This window comes from Urocampus carinirostris, chromosome 9, assembly GCF_059441175.1.
Source record: "Urocampus carinirostris isolate Australia breed hairy pipefish chromosome 9, RoL_Ucar_1.0, whole genome shotgun sequence".
NCBI classification, from domain to species: Eukaryota; Metazoa; Chordata; class Actinopteri; order Syngnathiformes; family Syngnathidae; genus Urocampus; species Urocampus carinirostris.
Window position 1 is genome coordinate 22,083,128 of NC_142357.1, and position 27,463 is coordinate 22,110,590.

At 39.9% G+C, this 27,463-nt stretch overlaps 1 protein-coding gene across 12 annotated transcripts in view; it reads right to left on the reverse strand.

The window, feature by feature from the left end:
- prom1a (prominin 1a) overlaps window positions 1–27,463 on the reverse strand; it is an 87,343-nt gene that overhangs the window by 57,382 nt on the left and 2,498 nt on the right. For 9 of the 12 annotated variants that reach the window (XR_015851245.1, XR_015851244.1, XR_015851249.1 and 6 more), the window contains exons 2-3: window positions 2,196–2,254; window positions 1,914–1,940 (exon numbers count right to left, since the gene is read on the reverse strand). Coding sequence is in view for 5 of the 12 variants with exons in the window: in XM_088343253.1 (XP_088199379.1) it covers window positions 1,914–1,940; window positions 2,196–2,254 (86 nt within the window). In the remaining 7 variants the exon portion in view is untranslated. The remainder of the gene's footprint in view (window positions 1–1,913; window positions 1,941–2,195; window positions 2,255–27,463) is intronic. The other 3 variants (XR_015851248.1, XR_015851247.1, XR_015851246.1) reach the window with 1 other exon arrangement.

Below are 27,463 nucleotides of genomic sequence, written 5' to 3' on the forward strand. Positions count from 1 at the left end.
TATTTTTATTCAGAAGGATGAAATCACACTATTAATCTGCCACAAAGTTAATTTCTGAGATTGTTTTTACGCTAAAGTAAGAATACATTGAATATTGACGTGTTTAGAAAGCAATTACTTTTAAAATATTTATTTCACAAACCACCCTGGGATGATTTTGCTAAAAAAAAAAATTGTCCGTGATAAAGTTCGTGTACTTGAAGCCAACAATATTCAGAAAAACTTAGATGCAAAGTAAATTCCATTTTTAATGGGTTTAGCACAAAAAAGTAATCACAGGTATTTTATTATTCATTCATTATCTGCGCCGCTTATCCTCAGTAGGGTCACGGGGGTGCTGGGGCCCATCCCAGCTATCTTCAGGTAGTGGGCAGGGGACACCCTGAACTTGTTGCCAGCCAGTCACAGGGCAGACAGAGACAGACAACTCAGTCGCTCATTCACACCTAGGGACAATTTGGACCGGCAAATCAAACTGACATGCATGTTTTTGGAATGCAGGAGGAAACTGGAGTGCCCGTGGGAAACCCACGCAAGCACGGGGAGAACATGCAAACTCCACACAGAAAGGTTGGATCTCATGACCTCAGCACTGTGCCGCACACGTGCTAACTACTGCCCCGCTGTGGTGCCCCGGTACTTCATTAAACATTTTGAAATACTTTTAAATCAGAAAGTTATTATCCTAATATCAGTGTGGGAATTTAACGGGCAGACATTATCAGACGGTTCAGCACTAATGTCAAATGTTACATAGCATGTACAGCAATTTCAAATGCTGAAAACATTAAATGATTCAACTCCAAAGACGACTATACACGTCAAAATTATAGTGTACTGTATACTGTAGCAGGACTGGCCAAAATATAAATAATAGTGTGGCAAATAATCTTTGTGCAATGCAGTACTACCTCAGTATTGTGCAATTTGTACTTCTAGGCCTCGTGGCTCGCAGGTAGAAACATTTTCCGCGATTATCCCCAATTGCATATTGCTGTGAGCAGGGCTGTTAGAGCACACTTTGGTGGCGGCTCTTTGTTTCTATTCTATCCACCAAAAAGTGAACTGAACTTGAACGGCTGCAATCCATTATAGCGATCGCATATTGCTGCTAGCAGGGACCAGCAAAGAGCACTTTTGTCGGGCCTGGCTATCATTTTTTTTGCCATTACAGTATTTCCGCCTAAAATGAACTGCACTCGTGCGGGCTATGTCCATTATTGCCAAACCCATATTGTTGTGAGCAGGGAACAGAAGCCACTTTTGTCATTCCGGCCCGCCTAAAATGAAGTGCACGTTTTTAGCTGTGATCCATAATACCGGGTTGATTGTTGCTGAGTTCAGTGTCCAGCAGAGGGACTGTTTTGCCCGTTCCTGTCCTTTCTTTTTACAATGAACAGCTCCTTGGTGTCCGCGATCCATCATGGCTGGTGGACTATTGTTGCGAGTGAGGGATTTGTCGGGATTATGGTCCCCTTTAACCACAATAAACGACAGTAGTCGTTAAAGTTTAAATTTACAATAATGATCGTTTTTAAATGTGGATTTATACATTGCATTCAATTAGGGTGGTTAATTATAGCCTATGAATATTATATTTTAAATAGTAAAAAAATCACTTCACAGTTTTTTTGAATCTCTATTTCAGGGGTGGCCAACCTGGTCCTCAGGAGCTGCATGTCCTGCATGTTATGGAGGTTCCTCTTCTCCAACTCAGGTAATGCAAATTTTCAGCTAGTTAGCAAGCTGTGTGGGAGTTTGATAGTGATCCAGTTGGTTGGAATAAGGCTCTTGAGGACCACGTTGGCCACCCCTGCTGTACTACATATTTGCAAAAACAGATATCAGCAAAATCATGGGAGTACTTTTGTGGCGAAGAGGGTTGAGGTTTATTTGGGACTTTCGGTCTTTACCTGTAGACTCAGCACAACGTTCTCAGGCTGAAGGCGATACCAGATGATTTCACGAGAAGTAGAAGGGCAAGAAGAAGTTGCATGCAGAAGACAAAGCATCAAAACACAAGCGTCAAAGAAAGAGCAGGAGCAAAAGCAAACCAAATCCCAAGAGAATTCATCAAAACAAAGAGAAACATGCAGCATGCATTTAGGAATCAACAATCAACGTCTGGGACTTTTTATGTAGGGTGAGAAAAAACTGGAATGTCATGTGACTTCTTTGAATTGACATCCATTTACCTTTTGATATTCTGTCTGCAGGGCGCCAAATTTGTCCTTGGCCAGCCTGATAAGGAGATCTGAAAGACATCAGAAGAGAGATTGGTCATCGACTTTGATGCAGGCTGCTGCTCGTTCAAAAGGTCATGACTCAAACATAAAAACAAAAGGATATTTATTTTCTGGTGCATTAAAAAACGATTTGAAATTTTGTATAAATTCACAGCTTAGACTAAATGACGTCATTTTATGAATATTTGAAACCACAACTCATCTTGAGTCATTGAGATCACAACAGATACCAGTACTGATATCATTAGTTCATAAAACTGGCCTACTTCCAAAAGTATTTTTTAAGAAACGTTTTCAAATTCCAATTTATTTTCTTGGTCTACGAGTTTAATCAAGGGCAATTCTATCCACGGATTTTCAGTACTGGGTTCCATACTGTTGCTGTCATTGGCACCGATACCCGTTATCAGTGCTCGCCTTCTCTGATGTTTTGGGCAGAGCTATTTCAAACTAAAAGAAGAGAGCCTTGTAAAAGAAAGAATAAATATTGGTGTTCATGTTTGCACACTTTAAGAAGCATTCCTTGTGCCAAACAGTGACGTAATGTCTGACAGGGAACAGCTTCGCAGAGAAAAGCACTTTAATGTAGTAACTGAAACTTTGCCAAACCAAATAAACAGACAACTTATATATAAACGCCAACCGGGTTTAGAACTGTATATATATATATATATATATATATATATATATATTTTTTTTTTTTTTTTAATTAGTATTATTTTTATTGTCATTAAAAACAACATATCAACTCCAGGTACTCCAGGATAAACAAGTGACACAACACTTAAAACACTCGTTTGTGCTTGCTTAGGGTAGTAATGGCTCTGGGGAGGAAACTGTCTCTGAAAATATTTGCTTTGGTTTTAATGACAGGGTGAGAGGAGTCCCTTATAACTGTTGTCGTGTCTGCTATATTATCGTGAATCGGCAATGTCCTCCAGAATAGGCAGCGAGCAGCTGCTGATTTTTTTTTGGCTGTATTAATTACTTTTTGTTGTTGGAAATTCTTTAGAATGGCTCTGCACAAAAAGCTAAGGGGAAAGGTGAGCACTGATAACAGGTATGGGTTCTTAGGATCTGGTCTACCACCTTTCACGAGAGAACGCCAACCGGGTTTAGAATTGGACACAGGTGTGTCCAATCATTACACATCTGTCCCTAATTAATTTGACCCTTTATAACGACATTTTGGACAGCACAGGTCGTCTGGTCATTTAATTTCATTTCCACTGATTTGATTTTTGTTTCCTGTTTCTAGTTTGAATTTTTTTTTAGTTTTTTTGCACCTACTTGTTTATTTGTTTTGTTTTTTTGCATTTCCGGTTTTGACTTAGTTTTGTTTGGAAATGTCATTTGTTTTGTACCCTTTCTTCGTTTGTTACTTTGTTCCTGGTTTTGTCGATAAATACCATCCATATTTTGAGCATCCCTGCTGCAGTTTGCTTCCCCTTCACATCTGTCCATCACCCCCAAAAAGCATAACATCGATGCCAATACCAGCCTTTTATTAATGTATCTGGTCTGGCAACAGTTCGGAAGCAGCACTTGGGATAAGTTTAAGCTGTTTTTGATATTGCACACCTGCAAAGGAAATTGCATAGAAGGCCAGTTGGTTTATTTTGACTATTGGTGCATACGATCGTTTGTTGTTTACACTGGTATCCAGTTTGTCACCATCTGCTGATCTTTACCACGACCATTTGGGTGAATCTGCTTTTATAATTTAAGAGACTTAGTGAAGAGGGCTTAGGGAATGGCTTTTAGAACAGGTTGAAATTCCTTATCTGAGGTTTGGGCTCTCCCCTGTTCTTGCAAATTCCATACTATTTTATGTCTTCTCTCCTTATTTTATAAACCTGGAAATAAATGGGATACGTTGCAATTGATTATACTGAAACTTCCAAAAATTAATTTTCCTTTTTGTATGATTTTTGGTTTTACTTATGTTCAGGGTTCATACACCTTTTCAAGGCCAAATTCAAGCACTTTTTGAGGACTTTCAAAGGTAATTTTCCAATTTCTCCAATCCCATTAAAAAAAGAATCCGGTGTGAATCATGCGTTTACAGAGCCACAAATATGTCTGCGTTTTACATGTGCAATTTTCAATCTTGTACTTGGATTTATAAATAAATACATAAATAAATAGCAAATATATTAGTTTTTTTTAGATAAATCTCGCCGCCTTTAGGTAGTGAGTAAAAGCAAAGTCAAATCTAGCTTACATTTTCAGCAGTAGTAACATCCTCCTATTACAATTTGCCTTTGGGAAACGCTATAGAAAATTTCTGCATGGCCCATAATTGATAGGTAATCCTTGCACAAATATTGTAAAATTCGGACTATAAGCTGCGACCTTTTCCCAAGCTTTCATTCCTGCGGCTTATGTAACGATGCGGCTAATTTATGTATTTTTTCATTGGCTGACAGGGGCGCCAGGGCAGTAAAGGTGAGATTGAGACAGGTGGAATATATGTGTCTAAGAAGACGCAAGTGTAATGTAATTTTGCGCTTTGTGCATGAATAAAACCTGCATGAACAGACCCTCATCGTGCTGTAAATCGAAAGGGGAGCACTAACTACCATATTGGGAATAATTTCACGAGTCATTTTATTTGTAAACGGTAATAATGTGGCGAAATGAAGATATTACAAGAAGCAACATCCAATGTTTTAGGGGTATTCCTATTTATCTGTTAGCATTATCGTGTGTTTTGGAGTAAATATTTTAAACGGTTGGACTTTATATTTCTCTGATGAGAACATCATGAATCCCAAGGGTTTAAGTTTTCCACTGATATGTGGCATGCCATGTCTTAGTGACTGGTGTCACCGTACAGACATGTATTTGTTTATCAAATGGCTAGGTGCCCCCTGGCGGGCTGTCGGAACGTTAAGGGTTAAGGTATCGTATATTATTATCTCTTTCTGCGTACCATCTTCCTTTGTAAATAGCTTATGTTTTAATGTAGGCACATGCGGCTTCTAGTAAGATGCAGCCTATGTATGTAAAAAAAGTTTTTTTCCATTAACATTTATAATCTAATAATATGCATGTCAGGTTAATTGGCCGGTCGAAATGGTTCCTAGGTGTGAATGATAGAGTGAGTTGTTTGTCTCTGTTTGCCCTGCGACTGGCTGGCAATCAGTTCAGGGTGTCCACTGCCCAAAGATGGTTGGGATGGGCTCCAGCATCCCCTGCGACCCTACTGAGGACAAGAGGTTCAGATAATGGGTGGATGGATGATGCAATGTTCAATTAAAAAGGATTTTAAAAATGTAAGATCATTTTTGTTAAAACGGTCTCAAGGCGTGGGCAACAGAGTTCTGAGGCCATGGGTTCAAATCCAGTTACCAGCCTTCCTGTGCGGAGTTTCTATATTGTCCTCCGGACACTCCGGTTTCCTCCCACATTCCAAAAACATGCATGTCAGGTTAATTGACCGATTACAATTATCCCTAGGTGTAAATGAGCGAGTGAGTTGTCTGCCTCAGTGTACCCTGTAACTTATATCAACCAGTTCAGGGTGTTCCCTGCCCACTGGCCGAAGATAGCTGGGATAGACACTGGCACCCCTGCGACCCTACTAAGGATAGGAGGTGCAGATAATGGATGGATAGTCTTGAGGTGCCCTCTGCTGGACTAAAATAGTACTACATCACTCATCTTCACAAGGAAGTTCAATGCACTTATTTGCATTAATTTAACGTGCTAATTGCTCATAAAAAAAGCGATACAATGAAGCGATGATTTTATTGATTCGTTGTTGCAGCCCTACTTATGACCGACATTATCATAGTCGTAAAGGCAACAGAGTATAAATCCCAAAACAAAAGAATCAATCTGATCCAAGTACTCGCTCACCATCAATAATAACAATATTTTCATTGATCCACCCACCCTTTGATTCAACTGCTTTTCTGCCTTTAGAACATTGATGGACCACGATCCTGTGCTGTGATTTATTCACTTCTTTCTTATGGTGTGGTTTACTTCTAAATAGTGCGAGACGTGATCTCATTCTTTGTGATGTTACGGGAAAAAAAAAAGAGTGAAGGGCAAGCCGGTCGTCTGTTTACAGTAAGCAAACATCTGATGTCTCTGTCAGCAAGCAACGCTTGGGAAAGGTCAGCGTGTTCTGCTGTATATGGCAGCTCTTTTGTGACTTCGTATGCTTTTTGTCAGAGTCTTTTGTGGCTTTTCCGTACAGATGTAAAATGATCCTGGCTTTGGGACGGATAGCACAACGGAGAGAGACAATCTTTGAGACTTTTATGTGAGGTCGCTTTTCCCCGAGAGAGAGAGATAACAATGACAGTATTACCTGAGTTGCGTAACATCTATTAAGAAGGCAAAGCGAGGCAGCTTTATTCAAATTGCAAGTTTCACACACGTTGTCACTCTTTGCTCGAGGAAAGTTATGACATTTAATGTCGTTTGGGAGAATAGCAGCGAAAAAGCAAGCGGCTTAGCAAAATAAAAAACACAAAAAAACCTCACCTGGTTTAACACAGTGGCTCTCAACTAGTCTGACTTCAGGACCAACCGTTCCAACTTAATAACAAGTTGCGACTCAAATTCTCAAATTTATCGAATGACAAGATTGTGCGGATTAAAGCAGAGGGAGTAGAGTATATTCGCCTTTTTTCCCCAATTAACAAAATGTCCAGCAAAAACAAAACGACTTCACGTACCATATATACTTGCATACCAGCTTTAAAATAGCCACTTAATATAAGAAATGTATACCCTAAATATTTATAAAACCTTTACCTAAACAACAATAATCTGTTACAGTCCTGCAGTCAAGCTTGATTTCCTCCTCACTGGTCCTTTACTTATTTGGTCACTCACTTCCTGGGTGTAATGTCCCATCCAATAATAAATAATAGAATATTAAAATAATTAAATACTAATAGTATAGATAGATAGACAAACAGACAGACAGACAGACAGACAGACAGACAGACAGACAGATAGATAGATAGATAGATAGATAGATAGATAGATAGATAGATAGATAGATAGATAGATAGATAGATAGATAGATAGATAGATAGATAGATAGATAGATAGATAGATAGATAGATAGATAGATAGATAGATAGATAGATAGATAGATAGATAAAAGGGTGATAATATTATGAAATACAATGTATATCAAGTTATAGAATTATAAATATAATGGCTGGAGCAAAAGAAACAAAGTAAAAAAAACATAATCAATCTACGCTAAACTAAGCTAAGCCTCAGCTTTGGCCTATTCCCTTTGGGTACATGTTTATGTATTATATTATTGTATTGTGCAGCTGTTGTGCAAATATTTATTTGTATACTTTTGCTGACTTAATCACGGACGAAAATATAAATAAAAAAATGAATAATTTGTTTTAATCATTAATAAATATGACATTTCAATTTAATAAAACAAAATTAATAGGATCAATGTTAATAGAAATCTAACCAGATCATTCCAAGAACATTTTTCTTTCTTTACTATATATTTTAAGCCTATCTTTATTTTATTCAAATGTATTAATTATTCTTAAAGTTAACAAAATCTTGTAGCAACGCAGATTATTTTTCTTACTTATAAATAGTTATTTAATGAACAACTTTAAAAGTTACCTGATCTATTAGTCAATTTAGCTCGTACTTTCTTATAATATTCAATTTTTTTGTGGAAAAACGCTTTTTTTCTGCAGAACAAGAATTATTAATTCAAGTCAAGTCGATTTGTATACCCCTTAATAATAAGTCTCAAAGGGCTGTAAATAATAGAGAAAAAAGAAAAACAAGAAAAAGAAAGAGAAATAAAAATAAAGAGAAAGAGTGAGAAAAATAAAGAAATTGAGGGATAGAGAAAAATAATTACAGAAGAGAAAAAGAAAGAAAGACAAAGGGATTAAGTAAATTAGCAAAACGATCTGCTACTTGAGCAAGATGGATTTGTTTTTTTAATGTTTGCAGTGTTTATTGCTGAATGCCTGAAATCATGCTATGTACAAACGATAAAGAATGAAAAACGAGTAAAATGGAGTATTTATTTTTTGGGTGGGGTAAGAATTTATTGACATATATTCCGTCAACAGGAGTTAATAAGTGGTCGATATTGTTCCTTTGCATGTCCCTAGATAAAAAGCCACAAGCAGACAAACAACGCACTTAGGACGTACATATTGACCCCAATCCACATCCATTGTTTTCCTGACAACATGATTGAGCCATGTATCCAGATTTTTTTCAAGTCAAGCCCGACTTTGGAATCTGTAGGCCAACTGGAGCTAGAATACGAAATTAGCATCGCGCGTTTCTAAGCGCCGAACGTGGCTCTCCGGTGTCAGGCCCGGAGCTTATCCTCTCGTCTTATGACTTGCTCTGCATTAGCGGCGAGGAGCTAAAAGGCTGAAAGTCTGCAGAATAAAATGTATAGGAGTAAAGCAGACGAGTGTGACAGAAAGAAGAAAAAAAATCTGCGAAATGAATACAAAAGTGCCGAACGGCAGATGAAAAAATACAGAAGTGACACAGTAGTTAAAAGTGACGTGAATGAACGGAGGGTGGAAAAACTAATCAAATTGCTCTAAACAGCAACCGACTGTAATATCGGCCTGGTCTCTAAGCTCCGTGCTAACCGGCTTATGGAACTAAATGTGTATTGGAGAAGAAATATGGAATATGTAAGCCAGGCCGGGACACAAATTTCATTCAGCCTCACGCCGCTTGTACAACCACAAAGCAAACAGCCGCTCAGGGATTTGGGCTGCCACCTTATCTCCGAATTTGAGGCTCTCAATGGCCACCCATGCGGAATCGGAATGTAGGAACGTTTGCTGATGCGCTTGAATTTTCTACATTCTGAGAGACACATTTCCAAAAAGTGCAAATTCGAAGGTAAGGGAGATTAGCTTTTGGTTGTTTCGTTTTTTGGTTGATCCCAAAACTTTGGTTCAAATGCAGTGTGAGTTAACTTAAACCAGAAGTGCTCATTGTGTCGATCTCAATCTACCGGTAGATCGTAGAGGTAGTACTGGTGGATCTCGGGGAATGTGTATTCTGTCACGACCGGTACGAGCAGTGGACTCAAATGCGTAACGTTTAACACAATGCTTTATTGAGGGAAGTCAGGGCGAGAGGAAAAAAACAACAGCGATCCGGTGCTCGCTGGGCAGGAGGAGTAGGAAGCCCTCGCAAACGAAGCGTGGTCGGGAATTGGAAGCAAGTCAGGCAGCCGGGACGGGAGAACGGAGCGTGGTCGGAGATTGGACGCAAGTCAGGCAGCCGGCACAGGAGAACGGAGCGTGGTCGGAGATTGGACGCAAGTCAGGCAGCCGGGATGGGAGAATGCAGCGTGGTCAGAGATTCGAAGCAAGTCGGGTAACCGGAGACGATCGGGAAGCCAGGGACAGACGAGCAGTATACAGGACAGCACGGGACAGACATGAGCCAGAGTCAAAAAGTGCTTGACTTGCAGGTGCTGAGGTTTGTTGACGGACTGATAGGGAGTGAACGAGAATGACGTGTTTAAGTGGGAAAACTAATTATGGAATGAGTGGCACCCTGGGCTAAACGAGTGCGCGCAGGTGAGGGCAATTGGCAAATCATGACATATTCAGTGCTTTGTATTTGTTTGGACATACTGCTACATAATGTTCAAGTGCAGCATGTCAGTATGAACATTAAAGGTGATGTTCTACTTGCTGACGCCATCTTCTGGCTATGTGAAATTCAGAGACATGCTCCTAAAATCTCTTCCTTTTTCATCTTTTTGAGTTTTGGTTGGCATTTGGACTGTATTTGAAACAGTCCTTTTCTTACTTTCACCTGCTTCATCCCAGACTAAAAGAAAACCTAAAGCACGGTGTATTTTGCATGAAAATGACCTAATTAACCCCTTAATACTACGACGGCCCGCCAGCGGGCTGCTGGACTTTTGATGAGCAAATACGTGTCTGTACCATGTCACCAGTCACTCAACTATGTTATCCCACATATCATTGGAAAGCCTTAACTACCACTACTTAGGTATGTTTTTCCTATTTTACTAAAAATAAGTATTGAAATAGGGCAGCACGGCGGCACAGTGGTTAGCGCATGTGCGGCACAGTTCTAAGGTCTTGGGAACCTCCTGTGTGGGTTTAAATCCAGCTATCGGACTTACTGTGCGGAGTTTGTATGTTCTCCCCGTGCTTGCGTGGGTTTCCTCCGGGCACTCCGGTTTCCTCCCACATTCCAAAGACATGCATTTCAGGTGGATTGGCCGGTCCAAATTGTCCCTAGGTGTGAATGAGCGAGCGAGTTGTCTGTCCCTGTGTGCCCTGCGATTGGCTGGCAACCAGTTCAGGGTGTCCCCTGCCCACTGCCCGATGATTGCTGGGGCGGGCTCCAGCACCCCCGCGACCCTACTGAGGATAAGCGGTGCAGCTAATGAGATGAGATGAGAAGTATTAAAATAGAACGTAAAATGTTGTTCCTTTTACATATTGTTGTCGTTTTTGACTAAAAGTAATTTTTAGAATATATTGTAAAATGTGGCTTGAGTTAAGTGTTGTTCATCGTATCTTACCGGAAAAAAAAAAATCATAAAATAAATGGTAAAATGTTGTTATTTTTTAAGTGTATTTTATAACATAACAATAACATTTTACTGAAAATGGATCTTGAAATTGGGCAGCACGGCGGGGCAGTGGTTAGCGAGATGTGTGAGATGTCCCCTGTCCACTGCCGAAGACAGCTGGGATGGGCTCCAGCACCCCCTCGACCCTACTGAGGATAGGCGGTGCAGATAATGGATGGATGGATCTTGAAATTTAATGTAAAAGGTTGTCTCTTTCAAGTATTATACAAAAAGGCTCCTTTTTTTTCTTTTAAATTATTCTTTTTTTTTTTATTAAATCTACTGGCAGAAAAATAAACTTTTACTATTAGAGAGGATTAAAAATAGATATTTTACAAATTTACTTTTTGTCGCCAGTAGATAAAGAATGAATATTTGCTTTGGCACACGCCTAAATAAAAGTGGTATTGAATAACTAATGAATGTTTACTTACATAATTAAGAAGTAAACTCGCTCAGAGCTAAATCGACAATGTGAAGCAACACTTTGCGACCATTAATTCAAATGTGTTGTGTGCGTTGCAATATTCTTCCTCCTCTTGATAAGCCAGTTGTAAAACAAACACCTCCACACTGGGTCAGAACTGTTACCATAGAATCCGTTTCTATGGAGAATCTATTTTTTTTTTGTAACGCCACTTGGGTTGAGTACTTCCCTTCCGACACTCACATGTACTCTGTTTGATGGCCAGATGCATCCTGCCTAAGGAAAAAATGCTTGTATGTGCAGCTGCTAGTACGCTCGACTAACTGTATGAGTATTAAAAAAAAATGGAAGAACCGTGGCATGTTTGCAGCATGACAACTTTCCCCTCAAGTTGGAATTGTGTTGAAGGGAAGCGTGCACACAAACGTACACAGACATACAAAAACAGAGCATTCTGGTTTTAGGGATCGCTGTGTGGTATGCTGAGGCCAAGGGAGCAGACAGGAAAAACACACAGAATAATGAACCCTGCTAAAAGATCATTGGCTGCTCTCTGCCCAAGACATTGCCGGTTTGCGATACCATAGCAGAACCATCAATATTATAAAAGACACACCCCACTCCAGCCACCACCTCTTTGACCTGTTGCTGTCTGGCAGTCCCTGCAGGTCCCTCAAAACAAGGACGAACAGGCTCAGGGACAGCTTCTTCCCCAGGGCCATTACAACCCTAAACGAGTGCACCAAACTGTATAAACATATCTTTCAACTTTTTGTCCTTTATTCTTTTTGGTTGATGCTTAATGTTATTGCATGGAACTGTGAAAGCATGTAAGTTGTGACTAATTTTCATTTATTTTTTGGTGCTAGTAATGTTATTGCATTTCTTTTCATTGCAGTGGTCTTCAAGCCAGTCTCTATTTTCTGCTTTTTACCCTGATAGTCTTTTATCTGTTTTTCTCTTAAAAAAATCCATTACATGTTTGCCCTGGAGTCCCATGTCCATTCTCATGCCATACAATGTTTCACAATGTTGATATCATTGACAATAAAGACAGTTCAATCTAATTCAGTACAAACACACATAAACAAACACAAACACAGAGACAAGGTGCCTTCGCGTCAGCGAATCTGAATCGAAATCAATGTGTTGGTTCGTGACATGAGTGTGAGGTGACACATAGTAGTAGCTGCAAGTCACGTGATGTGAGATTACACATCAACACAACATTGAATGTACCAAGGCGCCTCAGTGCAGCGCCATGCCAACACACAGACTAACAGATGCGGACAGAAGTGGGATCACCAAATACGTGGTTATGGCAGAATGGTCAAGAAATCAGTACTTTTCAAACAAATAGTATCAGGTTTAAGGTAATACAGATACTCACAAGGAATAGACCCATGAATGGCTTCTCATGTTTCAAAACAGGGAACTTTGAAGGTGTGGTTAACCGCCTTCGGTAAACTTGTTACCCAAACATTTCTTCCCCATGGTTTCTGAAGTTGTATCCAAGTTTTTTTCTGTGCCGGACTGCAAGAGCAACATTCTACAATAAAAGTGTCAGGAATGGGATTATCAGTGGTGAGAAATCTCTGTGGACCTCAATTCTGAAGGTGGCTAGCTTAATACTTGGCCTCATTGTCAGGTAAACTCAGGTTCAACTGCAGGTTGATTTTACTCAGTGCACATAACAGCCAGGGTCAAAAGTGGGGGTTGGCAACCAGGCTCATTAGCCACACAGACACAAGTATTTTTCCCCTAGCCATGAACTGCCCTGTAACATCTCCCCAAATTAAAACTTTGAATACTTCAATCCTAGGTAGTGTGGCTGAGTGGTCAATGGTGTTGAAGCCAAACTCCAGTCTCTGTGGAGGTATGAGTTTGAATCCTACCACTGCCAGCTGGACTTGAATTCAAGATTGTAACAAGCTTTTTCAAAAGACTATGCGTTTCCATGCTGCCACTGCACCACTCTGTGAGATAAAAAGGCTCTTCTAGCTTGTACACTTATTGCTCAGCAAAGATCGGGACCAGACAAATGTTGTCCTAATGTTTCATCTTTCTATTCAGGAGTCTTTATTACATCAAGTACAAGGTTAAGCAATACAGATGAAGATGTGCACACCCAGGAGTTTGAAGGAGTGGACTCTCTCCACACAGTCTCAATGTATGATAAGTGGGGGCGGGTTGCATCTTGGATCCAGGAAACCTATTTGGAGAGGATGATTTTGATACATCAATCTTTAGGTTGAACACCCAGCCGTTTACCATTCTCCTCAGATCATGAACTCTCATAGACCAACAAAAACTGAGAACAGTACTGATGTTTCCCCTTTGATCCAAGGGACTTTATTACTTCAAGCACAAGGTTAAGTAAGACAATCATCAGGATGTCTCGTTCTCGGACGTACTACAAACCACCAAACTTCATTACTAAAAGGTATGATCTCTCCAACCAATCCTGACATCTGACTGAAATCTTTGCAAAAGATGTTCAGAGCAATTCCACTCTTATCACAATTTTGAGAAAGTACAGAACTAACATGACAATGAAAAAAGCTAAGACTTTGCTGTGCCAGAGACACAAAAACCTCCGACTAGCAAAGAATGGTTTCAATACATCAACCTCTGGGTTATAGGCCTAGCATTTGCCGCTGCACCACATGACTAGATCCTCCCTAGATCGTGAACTCTCATGGACCAACTAAAATCAGGATCCAACTTACTTTATTAGATCAAACATAATGGACAGGACAGACCTACATCATGACTGTAAACAGTAAACTCAGTGTAACTTATTAAGGAGGTTGGAATTTAGCATGACAGAAGATTTTAGGCTCACAAAGTCCGTGTGTCTAAAGAGGAAACGATCTTGTGGGCAGGGATGAGTCGGTCATTTAGGGTCCGGGGGCTGCGGAGAGGAGGCATGGCCGCCAACCGAGCGGAACAAAGGAAGCGAGGAACGCATGACTTGCACCAATAGTTTGCCTGCGCCTCCTCGCTTCTCTTCTGATGACCCGGATACTACGCACCCCTTACGTCGCCCCCCACTGATGAGACGCATCCCCGGCAGCACTCGGAGGAAGCGTCCGATCATTCCGCCGTTTTGAACGCATCCGTTAATTGAGATGTCCCTTGCCTGGCCTTCCTATCTCTGACGCCGAGTTCGAAATGTCGTGCGTGTTCTGATGCCCTTGTGTTTGCTTTTAACTGGGCTTGACCTAAGTGAATTCTTTGGATTACAATATTGAACAAATATTGATATTCATGTGTCTTCTTTAATAACATAGTGACATCTATACCGAAACATAAAAACAAAACACGCTTGAATTCCCAGTTGGCAGCGCCGCTCTTGTGAAGCATTGCCAAAACAGCCTTTAGCGATAGCACATCGCTACTGGTGAAAGGGATCCCAATCTGGGATTCAACTGTCGCACGAACACACACACAAAGACGGGCTCATGTTTAGCAGTATTATTGAAAATGCAAGGAAAATAATGGAACATCAAGTAACTAAAATCCTTTTTGGAAAAAAAAGTTTCGTTATACAAGACAAGAATAAAAGTAAACATTCTCTGGACTTAACATTACATTAATTGGATATTAAAACTCTTAATTCAGAGATACGTTCACATGTCTCAAGCTAACAATGTTCTTTGAGCGCTAGCGTTGTCTTTTTTTTTTTTTATAAAGTTAATACTGTATTAGTCATCTTTTTCTGCTTGGAAAGCTTAAAATTAGCTTCTTTTTCTATGCTGAAAACTGCCATTGTCTTTTCTAGCTAATTTTGCATTTTTGAATGGGATAAATTCAAATCATTCTCTGCGATAAAATTCAATTTAGTTTTCCCCGCCAAAATATTGTTGTCTTCTTGTACACCCAAACCAGGCATAGTCTAATGATTTTTTTTGTTTTAGTCTATGCCAGGGGTCGGCCACCTATGGCTCGTAAGCAATATATGGCTCTTCTCATGAGTACATTGGGCTCGGACGTAAAATGAAACTCATACATATCTCAACTATAGCGTTCCAAATCTATTGGGAGCGGGATCGAGTCTAGTGCGCATAGCTGATGTAGCACTATGGTCTTGTTGTACGCTGAATGCTTTTACACCGCACTTTGAGTGGCAGTTTATTGCATGAAAAGTGCTTTAATATATAAATTAATTGGAAATAAATAGAAACTGCCTTCCTGTGCATAATTGTCTAACTGCAACTACAAAAATATTGCGTCAATGCCCGGCAGGTAGTCGCAATCAGATCAGCTAAAAGGTCGACGCCATAAAAACACCGGCTCTTGGACGCCGCTTCCTCTATCTGATTGCACCTCACCGCAGGAGTTGGTTTGAGAGAATGGTATCGAAATGTCAACGCTCGCTCGTCTGATTGCTGCGAGCGGCACGTCTCCGTTCCCAGAAAAGGTCTCTTTGTGTTTGCTGTTTAGAGCTGAAACAGAATAGTTTGGGATATATTTGACATATGACTTGAGTATTGCTAAGTAAGTAGAAATGGTTGACAATAGCATCCATCCATTCATTACCTGCACCGCTTATCCTCAGTAAGGACGCGGGGGTGCTGGAGCCCATCCCAGCCATCTTCAGGCAGTGGGCAGTGGACACCCTGAACATAGACATACAACCACTCTCATTCACACCTAGGAACAATATGACCCAGTTAATTAACCTAACATGCATGTTTTAGGATTGTGGGAGGAAACCAGAGTGCCTGGAGGAAACCCACACAAAAATGGGGAGAACATGCAAACTCTGCACAGGAAGGATGGTAACTGGACTTGTTCCCATGACCACAGAACTGATTTCATGATCGTCTTTGCATGAAAATAGTGAAAGAAAGGAAAGGCCTTTTTCAAGTACAGTCCAAAGGTCAACGAAAATAAATAAATCTTCGTCAGGCATTCACATTAATCGACATATGAGACACAATTGTAAAGAGAAACAAAATGTATTCAACATTATTAATTGTATACCACTTAAAAGTAGGTGTGGCAAAAACATAACCTTGTTTTACTGCGATCACAGCCTTAAGTCTGTTTGGGTATGTCTGTATAAGTTTTGCACATCTTAAAAAAGAATTATGTGCCCGTAATTCCTACAAATTAGCATACGTTTCTTAAAGTTTGATGGCGATTGTTTGCGCACAGACTTTTTCAGATCTTTCCACAAATCCTCTTTAAGATTGAGGTTTGGACATAGGCTTGGCCATTCTACCGTATTTTCCGATCATTTTTATCATTTAGGGGCTTGCATAGGCTAAAGGGACAAAACAAAGCCTGCAATTGGCCGAAAAAGATGAATGTGAATAGCAAGTTTGGTTGGTTGTATACGACATAGAGAAAGCATGTTTTACTATTCTGTATTTGTAAATATTTTATTCTCCTGGATTTACTACACTCACGGATATAAGAGGACCATGGTTGCACATTATTATTGAACACACCGACTTCGGTGAGCTACTCCGGCTATATATTTTCCAAGTATCTTGTTTCAGAGTGATATCAATGTTTCTGTGATGTTTTTTTTTTTTTAAATTAAACTCAATTCCAAGTGTTTATTATCATATGCACAGTAAAGTTGCGAGCGAAAAAGAAAATAGAAACTAAGGAATGGTTTGCATTTCTTGAATCCCAAGACTTTAACCTTCCGAATGATATTTGGAACGGTGCATTTGAGTGACATCGTACGGACACCGCATACGCACGTGTCTACGACACGTATTTGCTTCTTTGCAAGCTTTCGCAATGTTAAGGGGGTAATAAGTTTGACTGAACTATCTGACTGTTTTGTCGACGTTCCCATTGTAGCGCCTTATAATCCGGTGCGCCTTATCAATGGAAGATATAGGACCAAAAACTATTTTTTGGGGGTGCGCCCTATAACCCGGTGCGCCCTATAGTGCGGAAAATACGGTACTTCATATAATTGGTTTTAAACCATTCCGTTGGAGATTTTGCTTTATGTCAGTCGCTGGTCTGTTGGAAGGTGAACCTCTGTCCGATTCTCAGCTCTTTTCCAGGCCCTGTAATTGGCTCCATTCATCTTCCCATCAACTCAAACGATCTTCCTAACCCCTGCTGAAGTAACCCCGGGGCATGATGCTACCACCACCATGTTTGACTGTGGGGATGTTTTTTTTTTCAATGTAATGTGCAGTGTTATTTTTACGCCAAAACGTGCCTTTTTACAGTATTTTTTCAGAAATGGCTTTCTTCTTGTCACTCTTCCATAATGGACAGATTTATACAGAGTACAACTAATAGTTGTCTTACGCACAGATTGTCCCACCTCAGCTGAGTATGCCCGCAGGTCATCCGATGAGATCATGGGCCTTTTGGTTGTTCTCTGATAAGTTTTCTTTTCGTTTGGGCCCAAAGTTTGGAGGGACGGCCAGGTCTTGGTAGGTTTGCTGCGACTTTATGCTCTCTCCATCTTGATAGAATTTCTCGCACGGTAATCTGGGAGATGTGTAAATGTTCCTGTATACCAGGGGTCGGGAACCTATGGCTCGCGAGCCATATATGGCTCTTTCTATGAGTATCTGTGGCTCAGAGACAAATTTGATTGCATGCAAAATTTCTCCATCTTGTTCAAAACTTGAGTTGTTTATCCTATTCAGGCACACGCAAAGCCAAACCATAACTAAATAACAGGATATTACTTCGCAGTATATATAGGGCACGTTTTATACTACAATTTACAGTCAAGGTGTCACACAAAAAAAGGGGGGAAAAAAACTCGTTTTGGCTGTACAACGCTAAAGAATCCTTTATATAAAAGTTCACTATATAATCTGTGTTCAGTGTTCAGATACCTTATGATGAATCCACAGAACTGTAAATACGCCAAAACACCGGAAGAGAACTTAGTCATTTGATTGGGTGAGTGGGAGAGATGGGTGGAGCTATGCAAAAAGTGCAAGCACTCCCTCCCATCTCTCGCCCTACGACATCTGCGCCAAAAGTGAGCTCATCAGGCTCCCTATTTGCAGAATGTTGTGACGTTTTTACACAATAACTGCTTGCATCTGGTTTTGAAAGCAATATGTATGAAAAAAAGGGTCAAAAGGAGTTTAACCGATCTTGAGTAATTGCAAGAAAGAGACAAGTTTAAAGTGGTATGTTTGTTGATTTTGGGACAGGGGCTCTGGCATTATTCTCTTTTCATAATTTTTATCAAATCATCAAAAATAAATGTGCTGAAGACTAAGCTTTTGTCTGGGGCGCGGGTTTAGCAATTTAGTAAATTTGTCTCATAATATATGGTGTGGCTCTTTCCCAAAATAAAATTAATATTTTTTGCTTTTATGGCTCTTTGAGTCAAAAAGGTTCCCGACCCCTGCTGTATACCATTCCTGCTTTGAACTTTTCCCACAACTTTATATGCTTGGTGGGTTATTTGGTCTTCATATTGCTGTCTGTTATCCAGTGACTCCTTTCACAAACCTCTGAGCCCATCACAGACCAAGTGCATTTGAACTGAGACTTAATGAATCATGGGTGCACTCTTGTTTGTCATTGTTAGGTATTTTTATTCATTAGTCATTTCATGGAACTTGTGGAGTGAGTTGTAAAAGCTGAGAGAACAGTAGGCCAATATTTTTGCAACACCTACAATTCAGTTTTTTTCAGTGTAAATATAATGTAATATGTTGTTGATTATGATAAAATTATTTTCAGTTTTTTAGCATTACGTTTGAATAGAAATTGTACAAAAATGTCAAGCAGTTCTTTGGGTGGCCAATACCTCCGAGAGGCATCGCACTTGCTCTCACATCATGACCGGGCTAAGTCTGCAATCATGACTTTAAGGCAGTAGAAGGCAGCCAAGAGTTAAAAAGTTCAACATTCTGTACAACTTCTTCAAAGATATATACATTTTTTAGAGTTTTAGCTATTGATATGGTTTTTGAACACCATAATCACAAACAAAACTCTGTAGATTTCAGGCTTGAGGGCAGTCTTGCATTCAAACAAAATGTTCTACATGAATCAATACAAGACTCACCCTCCTTGAGCTAGCGTTTGCTTTATGAAAAAAGGATGAAAAACAGATAAGTTGATGAATTATTTGTTGTTGGCTTGAATTATTTACAGCAAGTTGCTAAGAGTTGATTAGAAGTCACCCAATGACTGATTGACTTCTTGGATTCATAGTCTCAGCTCTAAAATCTGCAGCCATCAAACTTTCTGTGGGGGTACAATACATTACAATATCGGTATCGGTCATAAATATAAACATACATTTTGATAAAATTTCTATATTTCTGTACTGTTCCTTTATGAATAAACTGTAATAAAGACAGAATATCATTTTGGGGTTCAAGTTTCAATTTTTAAAGAAAGTTAAAGGTATGCATTACAACTGTTGTTATTGTTAAAATATGTTGGATATTAATATAAAATTCTATTGAATTTATATTGTACCCATTGAGAATGATATGAGGTAAATCGATACCAATATAATCACTGATATACCTACTGCCTTTACAGGAGCTGCACTGAAGCAGACAGAGGGAAGGTGTAGAGCACAGGTGTCAAACAGGTGGCCCGCGGGCCAGTTCAGGCCCAGCAATGGTTCAAATCCGGCCCGCAAGACAACAGTGAGAGAAGCGCAAGAGGAAAATAAGCTGTAGTTTAAAATATTTCCACTGGATGTCACCAAAGCCAGTTAACACTTGCAAAACAATTGTGGTTGTATTTCTCCATTTCTTTGACCCACTTCTTTATTATTTATTTCTCCCTCTTTTTCTTTCTAATGTTCACTCTCTCTTTCCCTCTCTTTTCTCTATTTATCTCTCACTCTCTAGCTCTTTCTTTTTCTCTGTCTTGCTCTCTTTCAATTTTCTCTCTAATTTACACTTTAATTCTCTTTCTATTTTTGTCTTTCTTTCTCACCCGCTTTTTCTCCCTTTTTCGACCTCTCTCTCTCTCACCTCACTTTGTCTCTTTTTCTCCTGCTGACTCTTTTTCTTTCTGTCGTTTCACTTCTCTTATTCTTTTCATCTCTCTTTTTTCCCTTTCTTTTTCTCTCTCTATTCATTTCCCCCTTCTTTTCCCTTCATATCTCTATTCTGCTCTCTCTTTTTCTCTCACCGTTACTCTGTCTCCCTAGTTCTCCCTATCTGTTTATCACTCTCTCTTTCCCTCTCTCTTTCTCTGTCTTTTTCTCTCTCTCTCTTTCTCTTAAACTTACTAGTCCGGCCCCCGTGAGATTTTTTTATAGCATTTGTGGCCCCCAGCTAAAACCAGTTTGACACCCCTGGTGTAGAGGATGGTGAAAGCAGCACAGTGCATAATTGCCCGCCCTCTCCCTTCCATGGTTCACATCTACTCGACAAGGTGACTAAGCAGAGGCCACAACATTATCAATGACAGGTTAAATCCAGGTGTCCATGTTACCTGCTGCCCTCTAAAAGGCCCTACAGTTGCATCAGGGCAGGAACAAACAGAACGAGGAACAGCTTCTTCCCAAAAGCCATTATCACTCTGAAGTCCCATCTACAGCATTCATGAGCATAATGTTTCGTACAACTGCCATTGTGACTATGCAAATATTGATTATTTCAATAATACATTGTTTTTAACTGAAAGGAGAAGCTCTCTGATTTTGTTAGACAATAACTTCTCACTGTATTGTGGTTTACTTTTTACGGTTTGATACCTTACAGATTTTTTGAGTATTGTGCATTGTGTTCTACTGCAGACAACGCACAGCAAATGCTATCACGTGATGGGTTGGAGGTTTGGTTTGCCAAAGGCTCTGTGTTTTTGTGTGTGTGTGTGTGTGACTTAATATTTAATCTAAAAAGTAATTTGATTTTCGGGTCCGGGAAGACATCGAGGCGGTGTTGGGAGAGAAAGCATTAGCCGGGCCATGGATCCGACTTTCTGCTAAGTCACCCATGCTGAGCCTGTATCTCACCAAGGCTACATCCTTTACCCATGAAACGGATGACCTGGAGCTACAACTCATGGTAAACAGTTACAGTTGGGACGCTTGTATTTTAACAGAGACCAGGGTCAGTCCAAAGATCCCAGATGCTAGCGTGTAGCTAGCTGGCCGCTCTCTCCATAGCTTCCTTTTACTGAAATGAGAAGCCCTCGAATTTTGTTGTACTATTGTACAATGAAAATGAAGATCACTCATTTAACTGCAATTCTGTGTTCTGTGTTTTTATTTGTAGATCTATAGTTGTTATTTCGTGACAGTTGTACGTATGATATGTTACTGATATCTAATAAATAAATGTTTGTACTCTGTGGGTTTTGAGTATCGCAGGACTTTTCTGGAACATGACTGTACATGTACAATGACAGTAAATGCCATTTATTCATTCATTGTATATGGATAATAATATCTCCTTATGTTTCAAAGAGCTTCAGGGATATCCACACGCTACGTATTGATATCATCGTTCGACACCACTGTACTGATCCGGAGTCGTTTTGAGTGTGGAATGAGTAAGCTGCTTTCCGATGACGGCGGACAGAAAAGCCCCAGGCAACGTGGGGACGGGTAAAGGAAAATTTGGGCTCATTCCACTCAGCCGCACTTGTCTCCTAGTGGAACATTGTGAGTGCTATTCAAGGATAGAGGCGGCAGACAACAACTCTAGTGCTCGTTTCGTAAAACAAAACCACAAGCGGCCATTGTCATCGAAAGCTAAGTGTTGAGTGGCTTCCCGCGGTTGCACATCCATTAGCAAACACACACATAGTATTAGAAAACACAAACCAGAGAATAAATACTATCCCCATCCAAGTACGGAAGAATGATCCTGCCTTATGCGGAAATATTTTATTCATTTGTGCATAACGCGAACTCGTGTATTATCCGCACTTCTAATTTTTGATTAAAAATTTGTAACATATTTTGTTTCCTCTTTTCTCAGCTCAAACTAAGCATTGTAAGTGACAAACCATAAATACGTGCCCCCATGATTAAGCACAATACCAACATGAAATTTACAATGTACCACCCTCCCCTCGCTTCAGACTGTCAAGAACCAGAACCGCTGTTTCTCACACAAGCCTTTTAATTTACGAGAAATGGGGAGTCATGCACGTTAGGCAGCAGTCTGGCGTGAAATGATAGGAAGCCAAAGGCCGATGAGATCCACACCAATTGCCCGAGTAGATATCGAACAGATGGGGTCGATACAGGACGGGCCAGACAGGATTGATAATGAATCAGGATATCGAAATAAAACAGGACAAACTAGACGGGAACGAAAACTGGAAAGAATAATAAACAGGACAAAAATAGACGGGAACGAAACTGGAAACCAATATTAAACAGAACAAAAATAAACGGGTAGAACACCGGACAGGAAATGCCAACAGGAAACAGGACCGTGTCAAAACCCACGTCTTGCGGGGCAGAGGTTGGTTGCTTAAATAGACAGAAATCCAATCTGTCAATGAGCCATAGCTGGCGCCACACGGGCGGGGCCAATAAGGCGCCATGGCGACAGACATCATCTCAGCTTCTTCCCAATAGCTTACATGCTTTACACACTTTTTTTCTGCTTATTGGCCAAATCTTTCATTATTTGCAACTTGTAATCTGCAGAATTTTTTTTCGGTGCCATTTTGTGAAGTTTCACTTGCAAGACAACAATATGATTTTAATTTAATATTTTTTTTGCCAATCTTAAAGTGACATTGTTTACTACTATAGAGTAGAAAACTACTGATTGGAATAATTATCAAAAATCAACTATTATAAACGTGCATTTACTGCAAAAAAATACTTGGGACTAACAAAGTACAAAAGAACGATTTCCTGATCACGTTGTTAAAAACATTTTTGTTACTACATGGTGCATTACAGCGTTACAGGATCTTAATTGTCTCTTTGGGGGGCAGTAGTTCAGGAGGTAAAGCGCTCGTCTTAGGATAAATAGGTCGCAGGATTGATTCCCGGCTTCTGTTATGTGTCGAAGCGTCCTTGGGCAAGACACTGAATCCCTAATGCCCCCGATAAGCAGATAGTTGCCTTGTATGGCTGACGCTTCTATCAGTGTGTGAATGGGTAAGTGTGAAGCAAATTGTAAAGTGATTTGGGAGGTCTTCAGTGACCTGAAATGTGCTATACAAATGCAGACCATTTTCATTTATTTTCACGTCACAGAGATGCGCACTTTGACGCTAAACCGTTCATTTTGCCGCTGTGCATGCAGTGCACACTTGATTTGAGGGACTCTGCCCCAAGTAAAGCCCAAGCTGCGTAGCTCAGCCAAAACACACAGTTTGGTGCTGAAGTATACACAGCCGGAGTAAAGCTCCGTGTTTACTTTGGCGGCAAACTTAAATTTCGGGTTTATTTCGGGCTCGTTTATCAAATTGAGTAATCCGTCGGGTTCGGGCGGGTTCAGGTTTATATACCCGCGACTCGGGCCGGGTCGGGCTGAATTTTAAGGCCCGATCTTACCTCTACTCTCACGTAAAAGGTAAAGACCCAATAATGCTTGGAATAATGGATATGATATTCTCGGGAAATCAAATGGATCAGTATTGATGCTGTGCTTATTAACTGGAAGCAACTATGATACTATATAATACAAAGCACATTACCATTGCATTAATGCTGTAAACTGAAAGACAATGAAAGACTATGTTACAGGCTTGAGGCGTCGTTGCTGTCATGCACTTTGCGGACAAATTTCAACATGTTGCCCAGTGTTCTCTTTTATTGATGTTTACTTTGTGTGTGTACTGTTACCCAATGCTAAATCTATTCCACCCTGGTCATGTCTAGAAGGGGGATTACCATTTTTGAGGCCCGATCTCAAGGTTTCTTTTTTACTCATACTTGACTTGACCTGGCTTCAAAGACAATGACATTATTCTGTGCGATAAATTTCCATCGTATGCTATCAGTTGTTGGTTCAAAGATCCATCATGGTATCAATATGAAATGCCGGTTAACAATGACCAAATTGGTAATACTGTGTATAGCAAGGGTGGGAAACCAAGATCTAGGGACCACATGCAGGCTTTTTCATCCAGCTGGCTCAACTAAAATGTTAAAATATACAATAATAATAATAATAATAATAATAATGTGTATTAACTTTTTTTAAAAAGTACTACTAATGAAAATGTGTAGATTTGGTACCACTCTTGTCCTAAACCTTTAAATAGCTGGCTAAATTTTCTTTGTCATGTCTATTTATCAAGATATTTATCAAATTTAATGAAAGAAACAGAGTTATCTGTATTGCATTTTGTCATGATTACCGATTAGTATCACCAGTGCCCGCTCATTTGGCGCCAGCGGCTATGGGCTACCTGATTGGTTCCCTGTCCTTTTTTAAGCCCAGTCCTGTCACTCTCCGCTTGCCAGTCCGTCAGCAAACCTCTGTTGTTACATGGCTAGCATTTTGACCCTGACTCCCGCCTGTCCCGTTTTGGCAACCATTTTTCCACCCGTCCGTTCCTGATCTCCCTGTTTGTCTCCGGCTCTGACCTGTTTTTGATTCCGACCACGTTTGCTCTCCCGTACTGGATTACGACCCGTTCTTGATCCCGACCACGTTTTTGCTCTGCTGTCCCGGCTATCGACCTGTTTTTCCATCATTGACACTGCCATCTCCCGCTACAGAAGAGCCACTTCCGTATTCGGATCACGATCGATTGCATGAGCAGCTTGCTTCCCACGTCCAGCGAGCACCGGATCGTGGGCGCTGCCCTTCCTCTTTCTATCAATAAACTTGTGGTTAATGCTACGCATTTGGGTCCTGATTCCATTCTGGTCGTGACACATTTGAAGTAACCCAATGCATAGTATCAAATTTAGTGTTTTAAAAGGGACATAATTTATTACTTTGCTTTAGTTTTTTGGCTGTTCAAACTAAATCCGATGAAACAGTTTATTTATTTATCGACTAAAGAAATGTAATATTCACATGTGAATGTTTGTTTATTCATAAACGCAAACTATTGCTGCTTTTCTAAAAATACCTGTCATTTTTTGGGTCATTTTTATGTTTTAATCTGAATGGAATATGCAAAAAAAAATGCAAAAACTGTTTTTTGTTACGTTGCCAATATATAGAGGTACGTCTTTTTGAAATGGCAGCTACTATATGAGAACAATTAAGTCGGCCTAAATTATCTTTTTCCCTCATGTATTGCTGAAGTATCGGATTCGAGACTGTATCATTAGTAGATACAAAAAATAAAATCTATATTTTTCCCGCCAGCCTTTTTGACAAAATTTTGACCCCATGCAGCCTGTGACTCTATTTGAGTTTGCCCACCCCTGGTATATAATGATATACAGTACTCTATCAAAAACATATTTCAGTTATCAGTTATTATTCGACCTCCATCACAATGTGAGTGTAGTTTGTGTTGCGCTTGCATGGAAGAGAGACTTTAAACGGCATATGGTGCAAGGCATTATGGGATTTAGCCAGTTAACAAGGTGACTCACCGAGCCGTTAATCTGCAAAATGTCCTGTAGACTTAGACGAGGAAGGCGTCCTCGCACATCCCGAGACCCCCGTTGTACACAAACACACGGACGAACACACTTGCGGCACCATTAAACGTACTCTCACACAGAGAGTGTGTGCATTTAAGTGCATTAATCGCTAACTAATTCCATCAACAACAAAAAGGGTGTTGGAATGGAGGCACATTTTGATGGTGGAAACAAATTTTTCAGGCTAGTCAATAGTTTGAAACAGTAAACTAATGTTAGGATTATGTTATTATTCGTCCATTCAAACTTTTACACCGTTTTTTAAATATTTTTCAGCTTTTCATCCTGCTAGTATTTATCTTTTACTTCCTCTTTAGAATCTGAATTGCATGCTTACCAAAGAGTGCCGTGTCCAATCTCATTGCACACCATGATTCACAATGTTGGTATCAATGACAATAAAGACAATTCAATTCTTAGCTGTTCATAAATGGTGTCTATGCTAATGAAAAGCTAACATAGAGAATAGATACTATGCTAAACTTTTATTCATGTTGAGTATCCATCCATCCATCCATTATCTGCACCTCTTATCCTCAGTAGGGTCGCGGGGGTGCTGGAGCCCATCCCAGCTATCTTCAGGCAGTGGGCAGGGGACATCCTGAACGGGTTACCAGCCAATCGCAGGGCACACAGGGACAGACAACTTGCTCGCTCATTCACACCTAGGGACAATTTGGACCACCTGACATGTATGTTTTTGGAATGTGGGAGAAAACCAAAGTGCCCGGAGGAAATCCATGCAAGCACAGGGAGAACATGCAAACTCCACAGAGGAGGTTCGATCTCATGACTTTAGAACTGTGCCGCACACACGCTAACCACTGCGCCGCTGTGCTGCTGTGCTGCCCATGTTGTTATAATAAAGTGTGGCAAACGGTTCTAATAACAGTTAGCAAAAAGAATGTTACTTTTTTGTGATCGCTCCTCTGAGTAGACGCTAATGCTAAGATAACAGAGTCCTCAAAGGTTAATGGGACACTAGGTAATATTTAGCCATTAGTATTGTGTGGCTCAATCGAAAACAAGTGCTACAAAACACATGGAACTTTACAAACTATGGAAACTGCACCATTTTTCTTCTCATTTATTTGCCCAGCCTTTCACAGTTTTGGGTTTTTGGAGGTACGTAGAAGCAAGATGGCAGACAATCATGTCAGCTCCCTCTAAATGAGCCTCAGAAATACATAAATAATACATAAATACAAATGTCTCGACCTACGAATAATTAAGAAATGCGTATTTTTATGATAGTTTATGCGATTTTGCTTATTATTCAATCTTTAGTTATTTCTTTTAACAGATAGGAGGCGCTAAATAATACACCATGACCTTTTAGGCACAAATATTACTATGGCAAATTTCACATTGGCCCCAATATATAATTTGTGCTAATCTTCCACTTCCATGTGTCATTTTCCATAAGAAAAGCTTAGTAGCTTGTATCATTGCTAGATAAGATAACATGAAGTATAACTTAAAAATGAAAAATGTGTCAAAAGTATTTCTGTATTTTATGTTAAACCGCTAAAACAACTTTGCTTAAAGTATTACTGTAGTTAATTCTTGTCGTATTTTTGTCGTATTTCCATCGTAGAATTTTTGTAGAATTTCTGTTGTAATACCTTTGGAGTAGTATTTCTGTAGTAATGTTTTTCTGGTAG